Here is a 21883-nt window from a genome sequence, read left to right as displayed (position 1 = left end):
ATTCAATTTATTCCAGATTGTTCGAAAAAATAATTGAAAATGTAAATAATCGAGGTATTTATTGCAATCAAGTTATGTGGTAAGAGATTCCATGTGTTTTGTTTACTTTCGAGTCATAATTGGTACATTTTCGATACACGCACGACGTCATTTTCAATTTAATTAGGTAAGACAAGACGCGGCACATTCATGACTGCGCTCGATGCAGACTAAACAACAGACGGCCCAATTGGGCCGTATTTGAAGCTTCACAACGCGCGCGGTAGTAACATATCTGGTTTGAGTATTTCATCATTGTCGTGAGATAAACCCTTGCTAATAATTTTCCGTTTTAACCACATTTCCTCTGTTTCTTCGGTCCTATTTTTATCACGCAAACTAATAGGACCGAAGAAACAGAGGCCTATAGCCTTCTTTGATAAACGAGCTATCTAACACTAAAATATTTTTTTATCGGACCAATAGTTCCTATGATTAACGTGTTCAATCAAACAAAGAAATATTTTTTAAATCGCTTGACAAAATCGAATCTTTATCTAAATGACTATGAAAAGCATATGAAAAGTACCAATGGGTCATAAATCATAATAGGCTCATAATCATGGGATGCATATAACTTTATAAGGTATAATATGGTAGTGATGATGAATGTAATTTGCATAGTAGCATATGCTTTCCGTTCTTAAAGTAATGCAAAGGAGTTCTCTCAGCACCTTCCCAATCTAATCATGGTATACATTGGCGCAAAATCTTACTTGTTGATTGCATATGCTTAAACTACTTCCCACGAAACCGAAGTCACCACATGTTTCCATATAAATTTTAAGGAGTTCCCTCGACTAGTCATGGCTCCCAGCATCAGATCACCACTTTTGTGAGTATAGTACCAAATTGGGATGACACTCTGTACGCCAAAAGAAAAATTTTGAAAATCGGTTCACAAACGGCGGAGTAATCGTTGAATATAAAAAACGAACATAACACCTCCCCCATTTTGAAAGTCAGTTAAAATTGTTGCCTATGTGTTATTCTGATGTATAAGCTATATTATAGTAAAGTTTCAATAAGATATATTCAGTAGTTTTTGCGTGAAATAGTAACAAACATCCATACATCCAAACAAACTTTCGCCTTTATAATATTATATAATAAAGTATATAAAGTATAAAGTAGGATTAATTATATTCTGTTCACTAAACAATGCTGGCATATCTATGGCAAAAGTCCTTATTAAAATAAAGATTTAAAAAAAATCTCTTTGTCGCGGGACAGAAAACCGACAACAATCGGGGAACGGGCCGCGAAGTGCGAAACATATGCGAATCGGATCTCTCACTCATGCTTCGCAGGAATTTCGCGGCGCCGCGGCGTCGCGCACGGTTCGCGCGCGATGCGGTCGGGGAACCAGCCGCGAAGTGCGAAAAATATGCGAACCGGATCCACACTCACGTTTCGCGGAAATTCCGGATGGGGCTTAAAGGTGCAAAATAAAATACAATAATATGAGAGTAATTTTTTTATTAAAATGTTTTGATACCAAAGCAAATGTTGTATATATGTATATTTGCATGCAGTTAAAATGTCACAAGATATTATGATAGGAACGGAGCCAATATCAAAAATTCCGATTAAATGCAGTTAAAATTATTGAGATCACAAGTCACAATTATTATTATAGACAATGTAAAAAATTACAAATATTCAATAGTAAACTAGATGTAAAAATAAAAAGAAACTGCTTGTCTTGGACGTAGATTGTGAGGTTCCGGAGAACTGTTGAGACATAATGCCGCCTCTACATGTTGGCACTTGGCAGACGTATCTGCCATGCCCCCTATTCTCTAGAGCTATGACGTGTGATGATGCATTGGCCGACGTGTGGAGGCGGTTTAGAACATACAGTATAAAACTGAAGTAATTCGGTCAAATGTATTCAGTCAAATATTAACGGCAAATTCTATCGACCCAACGAAATGACTAGTTAAACATTATTTTTAAGAGTACCGATCTGTTGTTAAAAACAGCAAGTGGACAATGTTTGGTATTACATCTTAAGGGTCGAAGAATTTTACCGCCTGTAAGTATGAATGTGTTTAATGTTACAGTTAACACTTTGTGAATATTTTAACTGCTTACCACATTATTAAATTTTATATGCACATTTCTAAGGTTTTAACGAAGACGACAATCAAAAAGCGTACGAGACATTGGGTTTTTGAAATTTTAGTAAGTAAATTTTATGATAAAAATGAAACAATTTTTATTATCCAGAATCGATTTCTGAGTCCTATAAGTGACATCCTGTAGTTCACATATTTTTCTTATAATAGATAAATACTGATAAAATAATTAAAAATAAAAGTCGTTTAAAAGTTTTTTTTTAAATAACTTTGCTCTGCTTTAATACTGTTTTTAAGATTTAAAAAATATTTCAAAAAAGTATTTTAACATTGTTTCATGAAAATGGTTTATGCAAAGTATTTTTAAAACTAACAAACTACTTCACGAATTCAGAGAACGATTTTGGACGTTTTATGTAGTTTTATAAACCAATGTAACATTATCATAATAACAAAAATGGACGATTCCAGTTTTCTAGGTAAACGTTTGATCGATTGCGAGTTGCGACTCGGCCACATTCAACATTAGAACAAAACAAAACGGGTCCTCTAGTGTCGGCGCGGGCGCGGCGCGGGCTCGACCGAGCTACCGTCTACAAAGGAACATCGGAGATAACTACGTTTCTTCGATATAAAATAGTATCTTAGTATGTACCATAATAAATATCTATCAATATATACTCTCGATCAACAAATATAATTTAATATAGGCAATAATATAATACGAATTCTTTAAATCTACTAACGTTATCACAATACGAGTTGCGACGACACTATGCCGTCTCGAGAGAGTCCGGGACGTTCGCGGCGCTGGCACAAACTTCACTCCCGGGGAACTGTACATTTCGCGTCCACACGCACACACCGCGTCGACGGCGAGCTTCATAAGTCGACCGAGTCGAGGTCCTGCTTGGGGGCCCGCGGCGAGGGCGGCGAGGGCGGGGAGGGCGGCGGCGAGGGCGCGCGCGGGTGGAACTTGCCCGGCAGCGACGCGAGCGCCGACAGCGCGGCGTCCGCGTGCGGGATGCGCCGCATGATCTTGCCGGACGTGATGAGGCGACCGAAGCCCTCCTGGTGCGCGAAGGCGTACCCGCTGCGCACGGAGCGGCGCGCGCGGCGGGCGGACGGCGTGCGGGGCGCGGGCGCTGCGGCGGCGCGGCGCCACCGCTGTCGCGCGCGCAGCCGCTCCGCCAGCGTCGGCCGCCGCCGCGACATCGCCAGCCGCCACGACACCACCGGCACCATCAGGATCATCATCTGCGGGTAAAAGACTCTCAATCTCTTCCTTCAAACTAGCATAAAATATCAAAAAACTTTTCTAAACTAAATCATATCTAAACGTCAACGTAAAAGTTATTTTTACTTAAAAATATGAATACAATGAATACGTTATACTATATTATAATGTTATATTATACTATATTACAATGAATACGTTATACTATATTATAATGTTTTGTTTAACACAAGTCAGAGATAAAACAACATAAGTCTGTAATGTGGCTTTTCTAACTTAGTTATAGGAAAAGGACAAAGTTTCCATTGTGTAAATATTTTTATTAGTAAGGTTGTGTATAGTTTATCGATTGTGTGATTTATTAGTATGATAAGTACTGACAGTGAGCACGGCGGTGAACCAGAACGTGGCCTGCGTGAGCGCGACGGTGAGCGAGCCGACGTAGGGCCCGCCGATCACGTAGTTGTAGAAGTAGTCGAGCACGAAGTAGGACACCAGCGAGCCCCAGATCGTCACGTGGTTAAACACCGTCCAGTATGTCGTGTCAAGCGCTATCTGAAACGTTCAAAATAGTTCATAAAATAATGGACAAAAACAAATATTATACTAGGTGTAACAAAACTAAGTGATAATATTTTAGGGTGTGTACTGTGTATGTGTTTCTTATAATATAGAGTTCACTGTGAAAGTAGCAGCGCTGAAAGAACAATTTTTTTGTGATTTGTATGAGCAAGCACCCGCACGTCATGAATTTTTCTATACAAAGGTGAAAAAAGTTACTCTTTTACTACTTTCACAGAGAACTTTATATTGTGGGTCTATACACACCCTTAAGAGGGCGACTAACCCCAAAAAACAAACATCGTCCTTCTCTCTTCACACTCACGCCCGTCTTTCATATGCCAGGTGAAAAAGAACGACGCGGATTCATCGCCAAATTAGTTTTTTCTCAATAACTCGATAAATATACAACATTTTAAAAATCCGCTAGGTCGATCTCTCAATGATAGAATTTTATACAATGTGTTAAAATATTAACTTAGTTCAATGCACGGTTATGGCAATAAATGAAAAATTCGTGAAAATTAGATGCATCTTTGTAATTTTTTTCTATCGAGAAAATTTTAAGATATCGTGTTTTTGCTCAGATCGAATTCTCGGAAATATAATGTAGTATCTAATTTTAGAAAATGAAACAATTCGGGGTTTATTTTCAAGTATAAAAATGAATTATAAAATCGACATTTTAGGGTTAGTCGCCCCCTTAAGTATTATCACTTAGTTTTGCTGTACCATGTATAAAATAAAAAGATTAGGCTGCGAAAATGTTATTAATTATTAATGTTATTATAATAGAGAGCCCTTTTGTTTTGCAATAAGTGATTTAACCTATAGCTAATAATATAGTATACTAATACCCCTAATAAAAAAATAACAAATGGATACAATTTTTACGCTATTATTTCGGTACTTACTTGTGTTGTATTATCTATAATTAATATTGTAGCTACTACACTTCCTAAAAGCATGTGGTCTGACAGAATCTTTCCGTCCGGAGCCAAGCCGTCTTTGTAGGTACCTGCAATTAAAAAAATCACTAAGAAACTTTATTTTTTAATATTTTACAATAGTTATTATAATACAGAAATGTTTGTATTAAAGATTGTATAAGGCTGTGTTTCCACTGAAGCGGAGCGGAGCTTAGCGGTGCCCGAATTGACCAATCGTGCTATTCCAGCGGAATGACAGCGAAGATTTCGAGCATGGTGATTGGTCAATTCGGCACCGCTAAGCTCCGCTCCGCTTCAGTGGAAACGCAGCCTTATAATGGTGTTCGTAGCCTCTAACTTTTAAAGTATTAGCTTTAGGATTTAATATCTTCCCGGTGGACGGATTTGTTTATTACCATTGAACATGCTAAATCTAGCCAATAACGAAAGCACAATTAATATAATACAGTACAATGCGTATATGCGCTAATGTGAATGTGTGTCTGTTTAACCGTTTCACGTTCAAACCGCTGAACCGATTTTGCTTTAAGTTGTTATGGAGATACTTTGAGCCCCGGGAAAGGACACAAGATACTTTTCATCCCGGAAAAATGTACGGTTCCCGTGCGATAAACGCATTTTGGCGCAACGGATTTGCAGGCATCTAGTCTAGTTATAAATATCCAAGCACTCACCATACGGTATAAGGAAAAGCACTAGCGACGTGAAACACCCGTGTAACGTGGACTTAATAAACTCCGTCTTATTGAACAGTTGGCTGGTGTGTCCGGGCGCGTACAGCCGCGGGAACTGCAGCGAGGTGGCGTCCGACACGTCCTGCTCGAACACGCCGAGAGCCAGCACCGGCAGCGACGTGTAGAACAGGTTGTATACGGAGATGAACATCTCGTCGAACACCGTCTGTAATGAGATGCTTTTAGATACGAAGTACAGGTACTATCAAAGATTCAGCTTATTCAAGACCAGAAGATCACGACTGGACGTATAATTAAACCAAGTAATATCTGCGACCCACCTATGATTAAATTTATCTGTAAGGCCTCTTACACACTGCGACCTTTAACAGCGATGCAGTCGCGCGTTTTTGAAACGCGCGATAGCATCGCGACACCAGCAATTTTTGTATCGATGCTGTCGCGCGTTAGTATCGATACAGTTGCGCGTTAGCATTGATACACACGCGCGACACCATAGATTTTTGCATTGATTTTGCTTCTGCATCGCGACAGCATCGCTACTGTATCGCGACTGTATCTATGCTTAAAGTAGCGCAAGTGTGTAAAGGACAAAGGTGGACCATTAGCGACTGCATCGATGCTGCATCACGACTGCATAGCGACTGTATCGCTGATAAAAGTCGCAGTGTGTAAGGGGCCATAGGCACGGGTAACAAAATCGTTCAACATCTACAGACAGACAGTAGACTTTATTATGATTGCGTTAAAGTCAATAATCGTAAAAGAAGATAGAGACAATTTTGATGTCCGTGCGTGCTATACATTCTAAGAAAAAATAATTATATTTAGCGAGAGCAAAAACCGTCTGATTATTCAGACGGTTTTTGTTCTATATTAGGTATTGTTGAGAAATAACAAGTATAATTTTACTGATTCACTGCACGCTCCTCGTGGCTTCATATTAAAAAGTAAACTCTAGTTACGTCACCGACTCACTTGCGCGCTGAATCCGCAGAAGAACGCGAACCAGAAGTGGCACACGGTGAACGCGAAGTTCTTGTAGAAGAAGTATCGCAGGAACTTGCACATGCGGTAATAGGACCATCGGCCGTGGACGAGCAGCAGCCGCTGGAGGAAGCGGAACTGCGCTATGGAGTAGTCCGACGCCAGCACCGCCTGCATGCCCTCCTGACCGGAGATGCCCACGCCGATGTGAGCCGCTGGGAAAGAATTTCGGTTAAGAGTTTTTTGTAATTAAATAAGTGTCTAAACACACTAGGCGAAAAAACGCGGCCGAAGTTCGGCAAGATTACGCCTGCAATGTATTTTAAATTACCGATGACACACCATGCCGAAATTACGTCGCGTTATATTGTTTGCGTTTGACATTGCTGACGTAATCATGCCGAACTTCCGCCGCGTCTTCAGCATGGTGTGTTTAGAGACTAAAGCGAAAAGTCTATACCACGATGAGACGACTTTAAGAGTCGTATCGAAGTAGAGAAAAGTCTGCAGACGACTATTAGTAGTCGTCGATGTGTTATATAGTTAATTAGGGTAAGTTCGGATACAGGGTAAGTCCGGATAATCAAGTTAACGCCAAATTAAACTACAGTTACGGTACGGTACTATAGTTTGCGGTTGCAGTGCAGTATGGCGTATATGCCCTAGCGCCAGTAAAAAAAAACACTGACTAATTTATTGATAAGTTGAATTATCCGGGCTTACCCTGTGTCCAAACTTACCCTGATTAACCTTAGTCATTATTGATACCTTTAATCATAGACACGTCATTGGCGCCGTCTCCTATCGCTAACGTGACGGCTTTTCTGTTCTTTTTGATGAGCTCCACCACCATAGCCTTTTGTAGCGGCGTCACGCGGCAGCAGATCACAGACCGACACTGTAGCACTACGTCTAGGAACCTGAAACGTACATGTTTTTTTTTTTTATAAAATAAGGGGGCAAACGAGCCAACGGGTCACCTGATGGAAAGCAATTACCGTCGCCCAATGGACACTCGCAACGCTGCAGGTGCGTTGTCGGACCTGCAGCAACATTTCGTCACAGTTATCACACTAAAAATACTCTAACATACATGTTGTAACTTGTAGTTACAGTATTTTTATACTGTAACTTACAACATGTACGTTTCATTGTCAATCGCGGTTTATATAGAAAATGACAAGATTTTGGCAGGGAGTCAATGACCGCTACCGCCATGTTTCGCCGAGTACAGTATAGTGCGATAACTGCAACGATGTTAAAAGTAGTCGAGGACTTTGATAAGAAGGTACCTTTTTTTTTTTTTTTGGTACCTAAGTAGAAACAATTGAGTTTGTAGGAGAAAATAATGATTTATCATCTAAGTCTTATTTTCGTCTCTTGTAATGTGTAAAAAGTTGCAGAGCACAAATAATTGACCATATCTGAAGGTTTAAAGTTGATGAAAATGCAATTTTGAGTTTCACATTTTAAGAAACCTTTTCAACATTTTTTCTAGTTTAGTCAATCTGAACTACATTCCTTTTATAACTCTACAATAGCCTTTTACGAAATTCGAGTACCATCGAGGAAATTGATTCATAGGCAGTTGACGAACCTACGACTTTTGGTTGGATCGTGTCAATTCAATGTTAATTGTGGTCTGTCACCTGGGTTTAACAAAAAGCGACCAAAATACGTAGGACCGCCATCTGCCTAGGCCAACCACCAACTATCAACTTCTCTAATAGTACAAATACAAATAACAAAACAACATAAACAAACAACATACTTCTCCTCAAGTTTAGGATGCAGGCAGTGTACTAGCGAATGTCCGTTGACTACTATGGCGAATCCGTTGGCGTCGTCGGCGTGATCCTGTGACTCCGCCCCCGCGCTGGCCCCGCCCCCCGCACCCCCCGCGCCGCCCGCAGTACCCGCGCCAGACACGTACTCGTTGCTAGAATGTTAAGTTGACTATTAAGTTCAAAAAAGTGATATTTGCAATTGAATTTCGAATATGATTAGGTTACAATTAACAGAGTAAACAGAACTAACGAGTAGGTCGACTCAGAAGAGATCTCGAAAGTTATACGTTTGACGTAGTACGTCATATCGGCCGGCGCGCGCCGTACTAATGCTATACTCACACTGTCCTCCTTATACCTTGTATAATGGAGGTCAGTGGATACCATAAAGTTAATATACCTAGCGGAATAGAGAAACAAAGGCCTGAGCAAGAGAGATGTCACTATCAATAACACTGCGTGGTAAAAAGAGACATGTGATACATAACAGCAGCACTCTTTTTTTGACGTCCAGTCAGCACTCGCACGTTGACAATTTAATCTCATAGAAATCATGTTCAATCATGCTTGTGTAAGTGTATACGTACGCAATACACATATTTTTACACACAGATGAAGCCAATTTCGGTTTCGTCTGACAGCTCGAGATTGTTGCTCTATTCCGCTGGGTATATTAACTTTATGGTGGATACTCAGCATTGTGAAACATGTTGAAAGTGACACTCGCACCCAACTCGCGTATATTCGCCCATTTGTTTGAAGTCGAGATACTCCTTAGTTCTGTCTACTCTGTAATTATCTTGGGGATAAAACTATGTGTTCAATCTTTTAACATTAACCTTTCAAATAAGTAGTTCTAATCAATTTTTATTATTCTTATTCATATTTATATATGCAAGAGTGTTCTGTCTATTCATCTGTTATCACTTCACACTCACACCACTTTTAAGATGAAATTTGATATGGTGACATTTAGGCCGGTATAAATAGTCAGTACTCAAGATGCATCTCGGTCTCAAGACGCGGTTCGCCACTATGATTGGTCCAAATTTTGACAGCCAACCAATCACAGAGCCTGAACCGTGTCTTGAGACCGAGATGCATCTTGAGTACTGACTATTTACACCGGCCTGAGTGGCGAGAAAGGTTAGAGGATATAATATGTAATTTATATTACTTTTATCACTTAAATAATATGTTTCCTTCGTCCCATCTATTGATCAATATGTTTCCCATCTATTAAAGGAAAATTGCTGACTTATAAAGAAGACTTTTTGGACAGGAAATTGTCTAGTTGTAACAAAACACTACGAACAAAGGAGAGGCGAAAAAAAACACACACAGGACAAACAAAACACGAACAACATAGAACTAGAATATATAACAATACAAAGTGCATTGTAGTAGAAACATAATTTACGATTAATACGTAGTAAATTAATACGATTAATATAAAACATCTACAACGAATTAAAAAGAACATTTACAAAAAAAACGCAATATTACTGCAGTAGCACGACAAGCATAGCTATTAATGACATTCTGCTATTATTTGTTACAAATTAATACAGCTTTTATTTTCAAATTGTAACATTTATTTTTATCGTTATAGCTTACCTGGTAAATGAAGTAGTTGCTTTTTAACAAAGTGCAATATTATAGAAAAAAATATATAAGTTGAGTGTAGATAGTAGTGCGAATAGAGCCAGTGCGGAGTGCCGCGCCGCAATACACAGAGGCGTCACACTAAATTCACCTAAGCACGCTCGCAATATTATTCTCCAAAAGCCAATAAAATTATTATGTTATTAGAAAATTATTGATAACTTATTCGTTGAAATTAAATCTGTAGTTTTGGCGTTCTTTCAAAATCATTAGCAAAAGCGTTATGACGCAACCGATGTATTAATCAAATAATTATAAGCATTACACAAACTAGAATCTAGATTGTCAAAGTAATAGACTAGTTGCAATTTTTGAGTATAGTTTCCACATCTCTTACGATCTTATAAAGAAACGAAGAATAAGACAGCAATAACTAATCCATGTCCCTATCTAATACTTTAAAATATCCGGCATCAATCATTGTCCTACATTATTACTTCAGTCTTCAGATGACTAAATTAATTTAATAAAATAGGCGTTTCTACTTTTCACCGCTAAAATCAAGAAAAAAATTTTTTTCAAACCGTTAGAGTAGGAGCATGATCGTTGCGAGCGTGTCAAGTTGGCATTAGCGTGTAGGCGCGCGTTATAAGCGGGCGTGTAAAGTGGGCGGGGCGTGTAAGTGGTGTCTACCTGCGGCGTGCTAGTGAGTTATGTTCCCACCTAAATGTGACGACGGACACGGCCGGCGCGTTGAGCTTCACGTTAGCCCGCGCGCGGGTGCTGCCGTTAGCGGCGGAGCTCTTCGCTTCTGATCCTGGAATCATAGACGATATTATGTGTATACCTTAGTTAGACAAATAGTAGCATTGACCATTATATTTGTTTTATATATAATAGTTTGCCACTCGATAACAAGTCAAGTGGCATTTAACGACACTTTTTACAAGAATTTCAATGGCAAGGAGATCATGTTATAATAAAGACATAAAACACATAATAACCGAAGTGTAACAAATGCATTTGCATCCCTAGAACTTTATGTAAGTACAGTAATACTCCTGTATCACGCGAGTGTCGCCTGACCGCAAGACGGCATACCTTGCTACAACGTACCGTGCAGCAACGTACCGTACTTGAACGTGCAGTGATGCACGGTGTCGCACAGTACCTGACGTCAGCATAAGTATTGTAAGTCAACGTATCGTGCAACGATGCACGAAGTCATATTGTACGACAATATACCGTACGCCGACGTAACAGCAAACTGTGCGGCAGGAAGGTGCTGACGACGCGTATGCTGTCCCTGCACTTGACAAACTGCCGGGCGACGACGCATGGCGCGCCTACGTACCGTACGCAAACGTAGCGTACAGCGACGTACAGTACAACATACCGTGCGGCAGGAACGTGTTGACGACACGTATGCTGTCCTTGCACTTGGCGAGCTGTCGGGCGACGTCATCGTGGGCGACGCCGTCGATCACGAACACCTCCGCCATGTCGTCAGTCAGCAGCTGACACGAGTAGCCGATGTTTATCGCCGTCTCTGTTGCACACAACATCATCATCAACAATAAAATCTTAATGGGGAAGATGCAGTAATTTTATTATGGGTTGGATTAAAATTAATCTTAGATAAGAAAAGATCTAGACTAGTATAGATAGGCTAGTATGTTAATAATTTAAATATTATATGAATGCAGAATTTTATAGTTTCAAAGTCACTATTCCAAAGCAAAAACTGCAAGACATAGAGAAAACTGCAAGATACGTCACTCTTGTCATTTTGTATAAAAAAAAATGTTTAAAATATTTTCTTTTGATGTTGTAGTCGCAAAATAATAAGATATTATAATAGGGTAAATAACTAGTGATTGGACAGTACCAGTCATTGGACAAAGCACAAAAAACGTCGAGCAAAACCAGCGGCTCGGGATTTCGTCCACACATTCAGCATTGCTCGATAGTTTTACTCTAAATCGATATATTTAATTCCATCAAGCCGTTAGCCGGCTCGATGCGAGCCTTCGAGCTGTCAGATTTGCGGTCCACACAGTAATTATTACTCGATTTGGAGTAAAACTATCGAGTAAAAACATGTGGTTTTACTCTATAGTTTTACTCCAAATCGAGTACTTAGCAATACACCATGTGATACGTAAGAAAAGTGGCATGACGAGTGACTAAGAGGCTAAATATTTTTGTTGCCTTATTTTGTCTTGATCGATTTCTACGTTTATCAAATGAGTTATAATAGGGTTAATTACGGAATACATTCAATGTATACATACGTTAATATGTAACAGAATAAAGTACTGTGTTCAGCTAAATGTGTGTCTTAATTCCATTATCAAATAACGAGCTCGAGCTTGTCATACAATATGGCTTCAACGTTAATCATGCTAGTCATTTGTAATCTTTATCTATTTACAGCTGATTTAAGATAATCGTACCTTGTTTGTCACCCGTTAAGACCCACACTTTGATCCCCGCCATGCTAAGGTTGGCTATCGTTTCTGGCACGCCGTCCTGTAATTTGTCTTCAATGGCAGTCACACCTGAATATAAAATACAAAATAATAAAAGGTCAAAGTATTCAAAAGATTCCGTTCCACATGTTAAGTTAAGGCAGCACATTTTATATTCTCACAACGTGATAGGTCGATTGAATGCGATGTCTTTTTATAATTACCTATTTAAAACTCGTCTTTATTTACTTCAAAAGAAGATACACATTACACATTGAATTGACAGAGTCGCAGCTCGTGATATTGGGCTGCCTGTTCCAAATTTGAATGGATCTTTTTAAAATTAAACACATTGTCACAGCCTTATAGTGGAGTGATAGCACGCAAATGTAGACTTTAGCTCCGAGGTGGTGGGTATAGTACCGTGTAGCATGAGAACGCTGCTGACATCACTCTCTATACACACGAATCTAAATCTTATCCGGGTGGCACAGAGTGCATTCTCACCGAGCAGCACGAGGTCTGTCTCGATCTCCTCGTAGATGGCGTCGAGACGCTCGTCGCGGTCGTGCAGGGCGAGCGCGGCGGCGTGATGCCGGCGCTTCCACTCCGCGAACCCGCGCTCCTCCAGCGGCCGCCACGCCAGCGCTAGGGTACGTAGACCTTCGCCCGCGAATTTCTGTTAAAGATTCACATAGTTTAAAAAAGAGATATGTCAATAAAAAGTTTTCCGTCTCATCTCACACAAACCAATCGGTTTTAATGTAGTTTAATAGTTTTACTGTACATAAGATATGTTTTAAATGAAATCGAAATAACGCTGATGTTGGCGTGCGATCTGCATATAAGATAATATGATAACTTTGTAAGTTTCTAGTACCAATAAAAAGCCAAGGGTATTTCATTATATTTTCTTTTAGAAAATATACGTTTATTGAAATCATAAAGACAAAAAAAATATATTTTTTAACTGGTGAATAAATAATTCAAATAAAAAGATACTCACGTTTAAATGCTCCTGCGTCTTAGACTTAACCTCCTCTTGATCGTTCTTTTTTAACCGGTCGTATATAACGTTATCAGCACCTTTAGTATATAACCTAATTTCACCGTCCTTCTTCAATATCACTGACATTCTTTTCCTAACATTATTAAAATCTAATATACACAACAACTCGTACACCTGAAACAAAATTACAACATTGCTTTCTATACAGAGTGCAACATAACTTAGTTCTTAGAGTAACAACAACATAAGTTAGAGAGATACTTTGTATAGAGTTCACTGTGAAAGTGTTAATAATTTTATTATTATTGAATGGGTATTAGCAAAATAAGCTTTCTCCAGTTCTCAGCAAAAAGGTTGTAAATGAAAAAAAATATGGCCGGCATCGCACCTGCAGCTCTTCTAATAATGCGAGTGTCCATGGGAGACGGTAGTTGCTTTCCATCAGGTGACCCGTTAGCTCGTTTGCCTCCATATTTTATTATTAAATATATATTTAAAAAATATGAATGTTTTAGAGTTACCTCAGTTTTCCCCATGACCTCTATAGTGATGGTGTTGGGCGAGCGCTCCCGGAACACAAACCCGAAGTTGCGCGCAGCCGACACCAGCGCCGACTCGTCCGGCGATTGTGCCTGGAAATTAATTGTACAGTGTTTTATTGTCAAAGAGGATCTAGCAGATGTTTGCAATGAGAAAGAACTGATTTTTCGCTCCGCCTGGTGGCCGTGGAAAATCAAAATGTCGAAACTTCTTATGTGAGTGGTTACTACCCTCCAGCGGCAAAAGAAATATCGAATAGATGGATGTTAAGGACTGTAGACCACTGCCCTTAGCCGGCCCCTAGACGATCAATTGTATTGTCAATATCACGCTACAATGTTATTGAACAGTTTATTTGACAATTAGATTGAAGGCGCGCGATGTTAAGATGTTGATGTCAACCCTAGACGGTCAATAATATTACGTAATACGTGATTTTGCGTGATAAAATTGCTCGTCTAGGGGCCCGCTTACTTTATTTCTCACCTGATACTCCAGCCGGCCGTTCTTGTGTTCCGGCATGACGGTGTGACACAACGCTAAAAGTCGGAAGAAGTCGAACACGTTGCTGTCGCCCTGCCGGACCGCCTTCAGAAGTTTCGAATCGAAGAACTTGAATTCCGGCTCGTACTCCGGATTGTCAGAGAAGTCGAGCGGCTCCGTGCTCTGTAATATAAGTTAGTTATAGCGATGACACCCCCCCCCCCCCCCTTTGCTAATAAACACAAGGTATATCAAAACTAAGTGATAATACTTTTGGATTTGTAGGTGTTCCTTGTAGAGAGTTCACTCTGTAAATAGCAGCGCTGAAAGACCAAAATTTATTCTCTCTTTTGTATAGGCCGGCGCCCTAAGTAATATTACCACTTAGTTTTGTTACACCCTCTATATACAGCGTATAAACCCTTCCTTGTCTGTCAATTGATATTTGCAATATATTAGATAAGGATGGAATAGGTCATTAAAGAAAGATAGAAATAGGTTATTCGCTGTGTACAAATTTGTTAGAAAGGGGACCAACTTATTATATTATAAAGAGCCTAAAATATTTTATTAAATTTTATTTTCTGATACGTCTGAAAATTATTTCATAGTTTAATTTATCGTATGAATACAATATATCTTTTGAAGTAAATAGCCTTTTAAATTTCAACTGTAAGCTGATAAGTGATAATGTAAGATTTTTATATATGGATTAAGTAAATTTTGGGTACCTGCTTTTTACACCTGTTTATAGGATATCAAAAAACTAAACATGCAAAATCAGGAAAAGCAATAAATACAAGTCAAAAGTCAAAAGATTATAAAAATATGTTACTTTGTGGGTTTGTTAAAGAGATCAATAATTAATCTATCCAGAGTTATACCTATACTTCACAGTATTAACTTTACTTCTACAAGAGCCCCTATGTCATTATCATAAAGGTCAACAAGAGGTTGAATATCTCTGAACAGACAGTGTGTTGTACCAGGGATGTTGCGGATCCCGATTTTTTCATATCCGCGGATGCGAATGCGGATGCGGATTTTAGAGGTTCACATCCGCGGATGCGGATGCAGATGTTTCGGATCCTACATAATTAATATAGTTTATAAAATGAAAAAGTATTATTTTAATTTTTAAATAATTTATCACAAAATAATAGTACAGGTTCCCTAGAACAAATTTCTTAATTAATATCAAGCTAATTATTTGTGAGTAGCTTCATTTTGAAACGCATTTTGAATAGAACAATCCATATTTTAAGATCATCAAAGCGAAATATTAAATCATATTTATCTTTGTTAGCTACCACTATCGCAGAGGAAATTGTTGTTCCTTTTATCATAATGAAAAATTTACAAAAATTACCTTGATAGTAATAAAAAAATTGTTCCAGGGAACCTGTACTATAATAATACTTTTGTATTAAAGAGAAAATAATTTGTAAATGAAAATTACATTAATTCTCCTATACTAAACTCTACCACTTTTTTTAGTAAGTACACGAATTTATTAATAGGAGCATAAGCCATAAAGCCTTATACTTAAATTATTTTATAATAATAATGCCGTTCTTTATTAAGTAAGAAGCACAAACAAACTTGTAGTGATTAATTTACACAAAACAATAATTAATGCACCACAATAAACGCTTCGCATCTTGTGACCGTTTTTAGGGTTTCGTAATCAACAAGGAACCCTTATATTTTCGGTCTATCTGTCAGTCTGTCTATCTGTTTCTCCGCGATTTCGCCCAGAGAATAGCATACGAAGCCGAAATTCGGCATGAATGCACATACATATAAACGGTGTCGACAAAATGGTATATAAAACCTTTAAAAAAATTTATGGGACCAAAAATTTATTCCCTTACACACCAAGCGGGGATAAGTTTTTTTTATTTTGCGTCCACTCCGCCGTGTGTGGTGTCGTTGGATAGGGTTTTTAAAAATATTATTCGAAGAAATATGCAAAGTTTTAAAGTGGAAGAAATCGTTAGTGTCCAGTGTCTCCCCGTTCTACCAGTTAGTAGCCTACCGGTTGATTCTGAAAAATATGCGGAAAATTTCACGGGAGTAGAAAATATGCAAAATTTAAAAAGACTTTATAAGTTATTGAGAAGTACAAAGGAATTTTTCGTTCATATTCCTTTGAATGAAACGGAGATGATGTTGTTAGTAGTGTAAAACATGTTATAATTGTACATTCATTGGCGATATAAAACTTATCAAAAACTGGCGGTACTACGGTACCCTCTATAGTGCGTGGCCGAGACTCACTTGGCCGGCTTTTTCGCTCCCATTGGTCATTTGTCACGCGCAAACGGCACGTGCCATTCACAGACCTCGCCGCTTTTCTTTTCTTGTCGCAACTCGTATGACATTCGCATCTGCATAAAAATCCGCATCGATTTAATGCGGATGCGGATGCAGATGCGGATGCCTAAATATATGCGGATGCTCCGCATTTGCGGATGCGGATGCGGATATTCGCAACATCCCTGGTGTGTACCACAGAAACACCATAGATACAAGCAACACCAATCAGAAACATGCAAAAGCGAGAAAGAGGCAAAGCATACAAACAAACATCTAAACTTTTAAAGTAATTATACTTTTTTCTAACTTAAATATAACAACAAATGTTTACATTTTATAGATATTGTTTATATTATCCAGTACAGTTTAATTTTGTGTATCGTTTACAACGAAATTGGTAACATGATAATATATAATTTTATAGTGTTTTACAGTGTAACAGACTACAGTGTCAAACTAATATATTAAAACATCAAAAGCACACCAAGACAGACATTTTAACATTTTATAAGCTAGGAAACATGCATATTTTTGTCTATTGAGTGTAAATATTGGTTGTGTTATGCTAGTATTTACATTATTATTCCCTGTTGTTTAGTTATTTTAGTAGTATTCTATGAAATAATAATAGCCAAAAAAACTACATAAGTACTACTATTAAAACCTCTATTACTTATTAGTGCTGGGAAAGTATTAAAAAAAATTGCTGTTTAATTTTTTTATTGAATAATAAAGTCACCAACTGGTAACTATCTACCTTGTTTAGCTAGTTTATGTATGTGAGTTATTAGTGAGGTAAGCTAATAGTTTATACAGGTACATTACAGTAACGCTTAACCTAAAAATCACAGTGTATAACTGGGATAAAGGAGGTGTAGCGTACTATTTCTATACACGTTAAGTTTGCAGAGGATCATTGGGAAAAATATTCAAAATGGAAAAAAATTAGACATGAAGCGATAATTCGCTGCAATCTTAACGCGTACAGATCATATTAATATCATGGTAAACAAGTGTACCCATGGGCGTATATAAGGGCACCCCCCTTATATACGCCCATGGGTACACTTGTTTACCATGATATACCGTTAAGTTTGCAGAGGATCATTGGGAAAAATATTCAAAATGGAAAAAAATTAGACATGAAGCGATAATTCGCTGCAATCTTAACGCGTACAGATCATATTAATATCATGGTAAACAAGTGTACCCATGGGCGTATATAAGGGGGGTGAGGGGGGGTGAGGGGGGGTGAGGGGGGTGTCCGGACCCCACCCATTACTACCTCACTTGTCCAATTTCGATAATAATATAATATGTACCTCGCCGATTAATATCGGTGCGGTACATGTATAAAAAATAAACATTCCTACACACGTTGCCTATTTGCTGCTGCGGAACCCTTCATGGGCGATTCCAACTCGCATTTGGCCGCTTTTTTACGTTAGAGACCCCCCCCCCCCTTATCAAAGCAAATACGCCCGTGAGTGTACCACTAACGACATGGCTGTTGTAGGGCTTGTTAACAAGATGTTTACTTTTTTCGCATGATAAAATACAAAAAAGAACCATATCGTTGACACTTTATAATTATTGAAACGTTTTGTGTTTTAACAAAATCAATCAAGTATAAAATACGTCTTATAGTCCACTTGACGTGGAAACGCTACAAAAATCTGAAAGAAACATTATACAGATACAAAATTATTTATTAACATTCTTAATATACAATAGTATAAAGCTGAGGTGGTACATACATACAATATATACATCGTCGTATTTTTTTTTTATTACGAAAATAAAGTGTCAACAACAGGGTCTCTTGGAAAGTGAGTAGCGTGGGGTTAGGTGTGTGTGTGGGAGTGTGCGGAAGTGTGTGTGTGGGGGCGAGTACGCACGTCCGGGCGGCGCGCGGCCGGCGTGCTGCGGCCCTGCTCGAGCTCGGAGTGCAGCAGGCGCGCGCTCGGTGAGTGGGCCGCCCCCCGCGCCCCCGCCGCCCCCGCCGCAGCCCGCTCCCGCCGCCCCCGCTGCGCCACACACGCGTCAGTTCGCCCTACCACCCCGACCTCACCGGAGTGTATGTGTGTGCGTGCGTACGTCCACTCTGGGCCCTTTTTCTGTTATGCGTATCATCGCCCGCACGCGTATCTGTAGGCCTACTACGAAACCGTTTTGAGACTCAAACAATCGAATGAGAATGCCGCGTCCGGCTCTAACAACGTTATTTCTCGTTTGTTACAGTAGGACGCGGCATTCTCGTACGATTGTTTGAGTCTCAAAACGATTTCGTAGTGCGGCCCCTGGCCCGAACGCGGGTGACAACATGACAGATCGCGCGCGTCTTGCCCATGTGAGAGGAAAAAACTATGAAATGATTGGATGCGGGCAGCTTGTATGCGAACCAGAGCTACGCAGGCGATAACACGCATAACAGAAGAAGGGCCCTCAGGGTGGTAGAGACGTGTATTATAGTTACATGTGCGGCACGTTACACTACGCGATGAGTCGTAAAAAAAACTATTATGCACAATTTTTAAAAAAATCACAAACGGTACACGGATCCCGAAGCTGGACTGGGACAGTTTCAAACATCACTGACAAAGAAAAACATGCACAAAATTATCGAACGGTGCAAATTTTGATCTCCTGCATGTATGGTCTATAGTGCTTCCTCGTGAGCGGTCTACATGCATCGTGGCTACTGTATGTAACGTGTGCGGGGAAGCCGGGCCAGGAAAATAAAAAAATTCGCCGAGGGCGCTCAATTATTGCTATGGCAACTCTACGTGAAGCTGGAACGTGATTGGTTAAAAACATGTCAAGTCAGTTTGGCGGGTTTTCCGCGACTGACGTTTTTCATATTCCTGGTCGGGCGGCGGTGTATAGTCTGTGGTACTCACGTCTGTGAGCTCTATGGTCTCGCCGGTCTGCTCGTCGATGACGTCGCCGTAGCACACGCCCGCTATCGAGCACTTGTTGAACGTCATTATGTTCTGCGTCAACGTGCCCGTCTTGTCCGAAAATATGTATTGGATTTGACCTGCGGGAAAGAATAGAGTAAATTCAAACTTATGAGGTTTACTTAAGAGTCTAAAATCCATTGAACCACAAAATTACTATACCAAAGCTACATTATAATATTATTTTACCAAGCTCCTCATTCAATGTGGTAGTCCTCGCCTTAGCCGCGGTCCCAGTCTTTTCGTAGTACATTTTCTCGTCCCAATTTATTAAAAAACTTTGCGCAAATCTTATAACCTGAAAATATAAAACATACATTTTAGGTAAACGATATTAGTTTTAACTTTTATATTTACTTTTTATTTTAACGACACCATAAAAGTGACAAAAAATATAATAAACATGTAGTAATAAAGGCGAGTTTTAAGGTCATGTTAGATGTTATATTAAAATCACGTGCTTTTACATGTCGTGTTAAAAAATATAAAATAACTATAAAATATTTTTTACTTAAAATTAAAAATCATAACACTTTAATTTCGGGAGTGCCACTACGATTAAAAATACATTCAACACGCAACCAGCCCCTTTTTTCCATAGAAAAAAATTGGTTAAATATACAGACAAATATATCGATGTTTTCTACGTAAACTATTGTATGTATGTCCAAACCTCAATTTTACAGGAGAGTCATTTGAAGATAGTATTGGATGCAGTTTACTCGTCTTATAAGCTAGCTGCTAGAGTTTCGATTTTTGTCCGCGTACACTTATGACTCACCTCAACAGACACATACAGCGATATAGGCACAACCGTATTCATGACGATGGCGTATGAGAAGAACACGAGCAGCGCGATGACTATTGCGCCCGGCGCCGGCTCCGCGGGCACCAGCGTGTCCCACGGCAGGTATACCTGGTGACACAACATCATTAGTGTTGGACATCAAGACGTAGATTACACGATCAGTTTCTCATCAATCTGATCCATCAATCTGGTAAAGATTGACGGAAAATTGATCGTCTAACCCACGGATTGATGGACTGATATTTTTTTAATATGTACTTTTTAAAACCATCAGCATTCCGTCAATCAGATTGATGGATCAGATTGATAAAAACTGATCGTGTAACCTACGTCTAAGTGCACTTTCGCACTACGACCGATCCGAATCCGATTCGAACCCGAGATTCAAGGATGACGGAGAAAAGTGAGGTGTTCGAAGTCGGATTTAGTGCGTAAGCTATCATAGAAACAGTATGGAGCGTATTTTCACGGGTACGGATTGGAGTCGGATCGGACGTAGTGTGATAGCGCTCTAACGGTACGGCCATACATTTTTGACACAAATCAAATTTTTTTTTTATTAACAATGAATAATTATAAACAAAATATTTTATATCCACATGCTGCCTACCACCGGTTCGGGAACTAACCCGGCAATCAATCTGTCATAGTCTTTGCTATGGGGTTGTGCACAACACTTTGGCAAATAAAATATCAAAAACCCTCATTTTATTGTACCAAGACTGCACAAATCTAAATTTAGAGCGTTATTTATACAAATAAATAACGCTCTAAATCTCTAATCTCTCTAAATTCTCTAGTCTCTCTAAAAATAAAAATAAATTCTCTAATCTCTAATCTAAAAAAAGCGCTAAAAATAAATAATATTGAATTGAAATAATATCGAGAGATTGTTAATCAATGTTTAAATTTAACCGGATATTTATTCAATACACTTGTGTCGTGTTCGTTGTTTGGTTAATTTGTATTTATTATAAGTCAATCGTCAACAGTCATACCTCTATTAAATTGATATCTTATGTCACAAACACTCTTGTAAATAATGCTTTATGTAAAGTTATTAGCTTTATGGCATGAAATCTAGCTGAATAACTCTAGTTTATATGGCTGTAAAACAGCACGCCTTTAATAGTGTCATGAATTAATAGTGTCATGAAGGTCTACAGTTATAGCTTTATTTTTGGTTTAGTTTATTACTCCTAGAAATAAGCCTAATTCTACTTGCGTCAGTCTGCCCTTAACGCATTTCAAAACAGCATCTTTACTATGAAGCGTTTTGCTAAATTAAAAAAACATACATACATTTTTTGATTTGTGCAGTCTTGGTACAATAAAATGAGGGTTTTTGATA

The 21883-nt window shown here is 38.9% G+C and overlaps 1 protein-coding gene and 1 long non-coding RNA gene across 7 annotated transcripts in view; one reads left to right on the top strand and one right to left on the bottom strand.

Moving 5' to 3' along the window:
* Positions 1-2591: 2591 nt before the first annotated feature.
* Positions 2592-21883, bottom strand: part of LOC121734370 (probable phospholipid-transporting ATPase IM) — a 96598-nt gene continuing 77306 nt past the window's right edge. For 4 of the 6 annotated variants that reach the window (XM_042124941.1, XM_042124943.1, XM_042124942.1 and 1 more), the window contains 18 exons: positions 20506-20640; positions 19914-20022; positions 19665-19804; positions 18663-18791; positions 14449-14628; positions 13944-14054; positions 13420-13596; positions 12921-13092; positions 12399-12503; positions 11339-11491; positions 10636-10759; positions 8322-8489; positions 7319-7470; positions 6542-6765; positions 5543-5768; positions 4833-4936; positions 3739-3912; positions 2592-3377 (listed from right to left, as the gene is read on the bottom strand). In XM_042124941.1, coding sequence (XP_041980875.1) covers positions 3003-3377; positions 3739-3912; positions 4833-4936; positions 5543-5768; positions 6542-6765; positions 7319-7470; positions 8322-8489; positions 10636-10759; positions 11339-11491; positions 12399-12503; positions 12921-13092; positions 13420-13596; positions 13944-14054; positions 14449-14628; positions 18663-18791; positions 19665-19804; positions 19914-20022; positions 20506-20640 — 2958 coding nt within the window. In that variant the 3' untranslated portion in view covers positions 2592-3002. The remainder of the gene's footprint in view (positions 3378-3738; positions 3913-4832; positions 4937-5542; positions 5769-6541; positions 6766-7318; positions 7471-8321; positions 8490-10635; positions 10760-11338; positions 11492-12398; positions 12504-12920; positions 13093-13419; positions 13597-13943; positions 14055-14448; positions 14629-18662; positions 18792-19664; positions 19805-19913; positions 20023-20505; positions 20641-21883) is intronic. The other 2 variants (XM_042124938.1, XM_042124940.1) reach the window with 2 other exon arrangements.
* On the top strand, positions 3567-20867 carry LOC121734389. The gene is made up of 3 exons (XR_006036712.1): positions 3567-3578; positions 7785-7788; positions 20676-20867. It is a non-coding gene; the product is annotated as an uncharacterized LOC121734389 (long non-coding RNA).

This window comes from Aricia agestis, chromosome 15, assembly GCF_905147365.1.
Source record: "Aricia agestis chromosome 15, ilAriAges1.1, whole genome shotgun sequence".
In the NCBI taxonomy this organism is placed as follows: Eukaryota; Metazoa; Arthropoda; class Insecta; order Lepidoptera; family Lycaenidae; genus Aricia; species Aricia agestis.
Note: the sequence above shows the minus strand (reverse complement) of the source record. Positions and strands in the feature narration are given on the sequence as shown.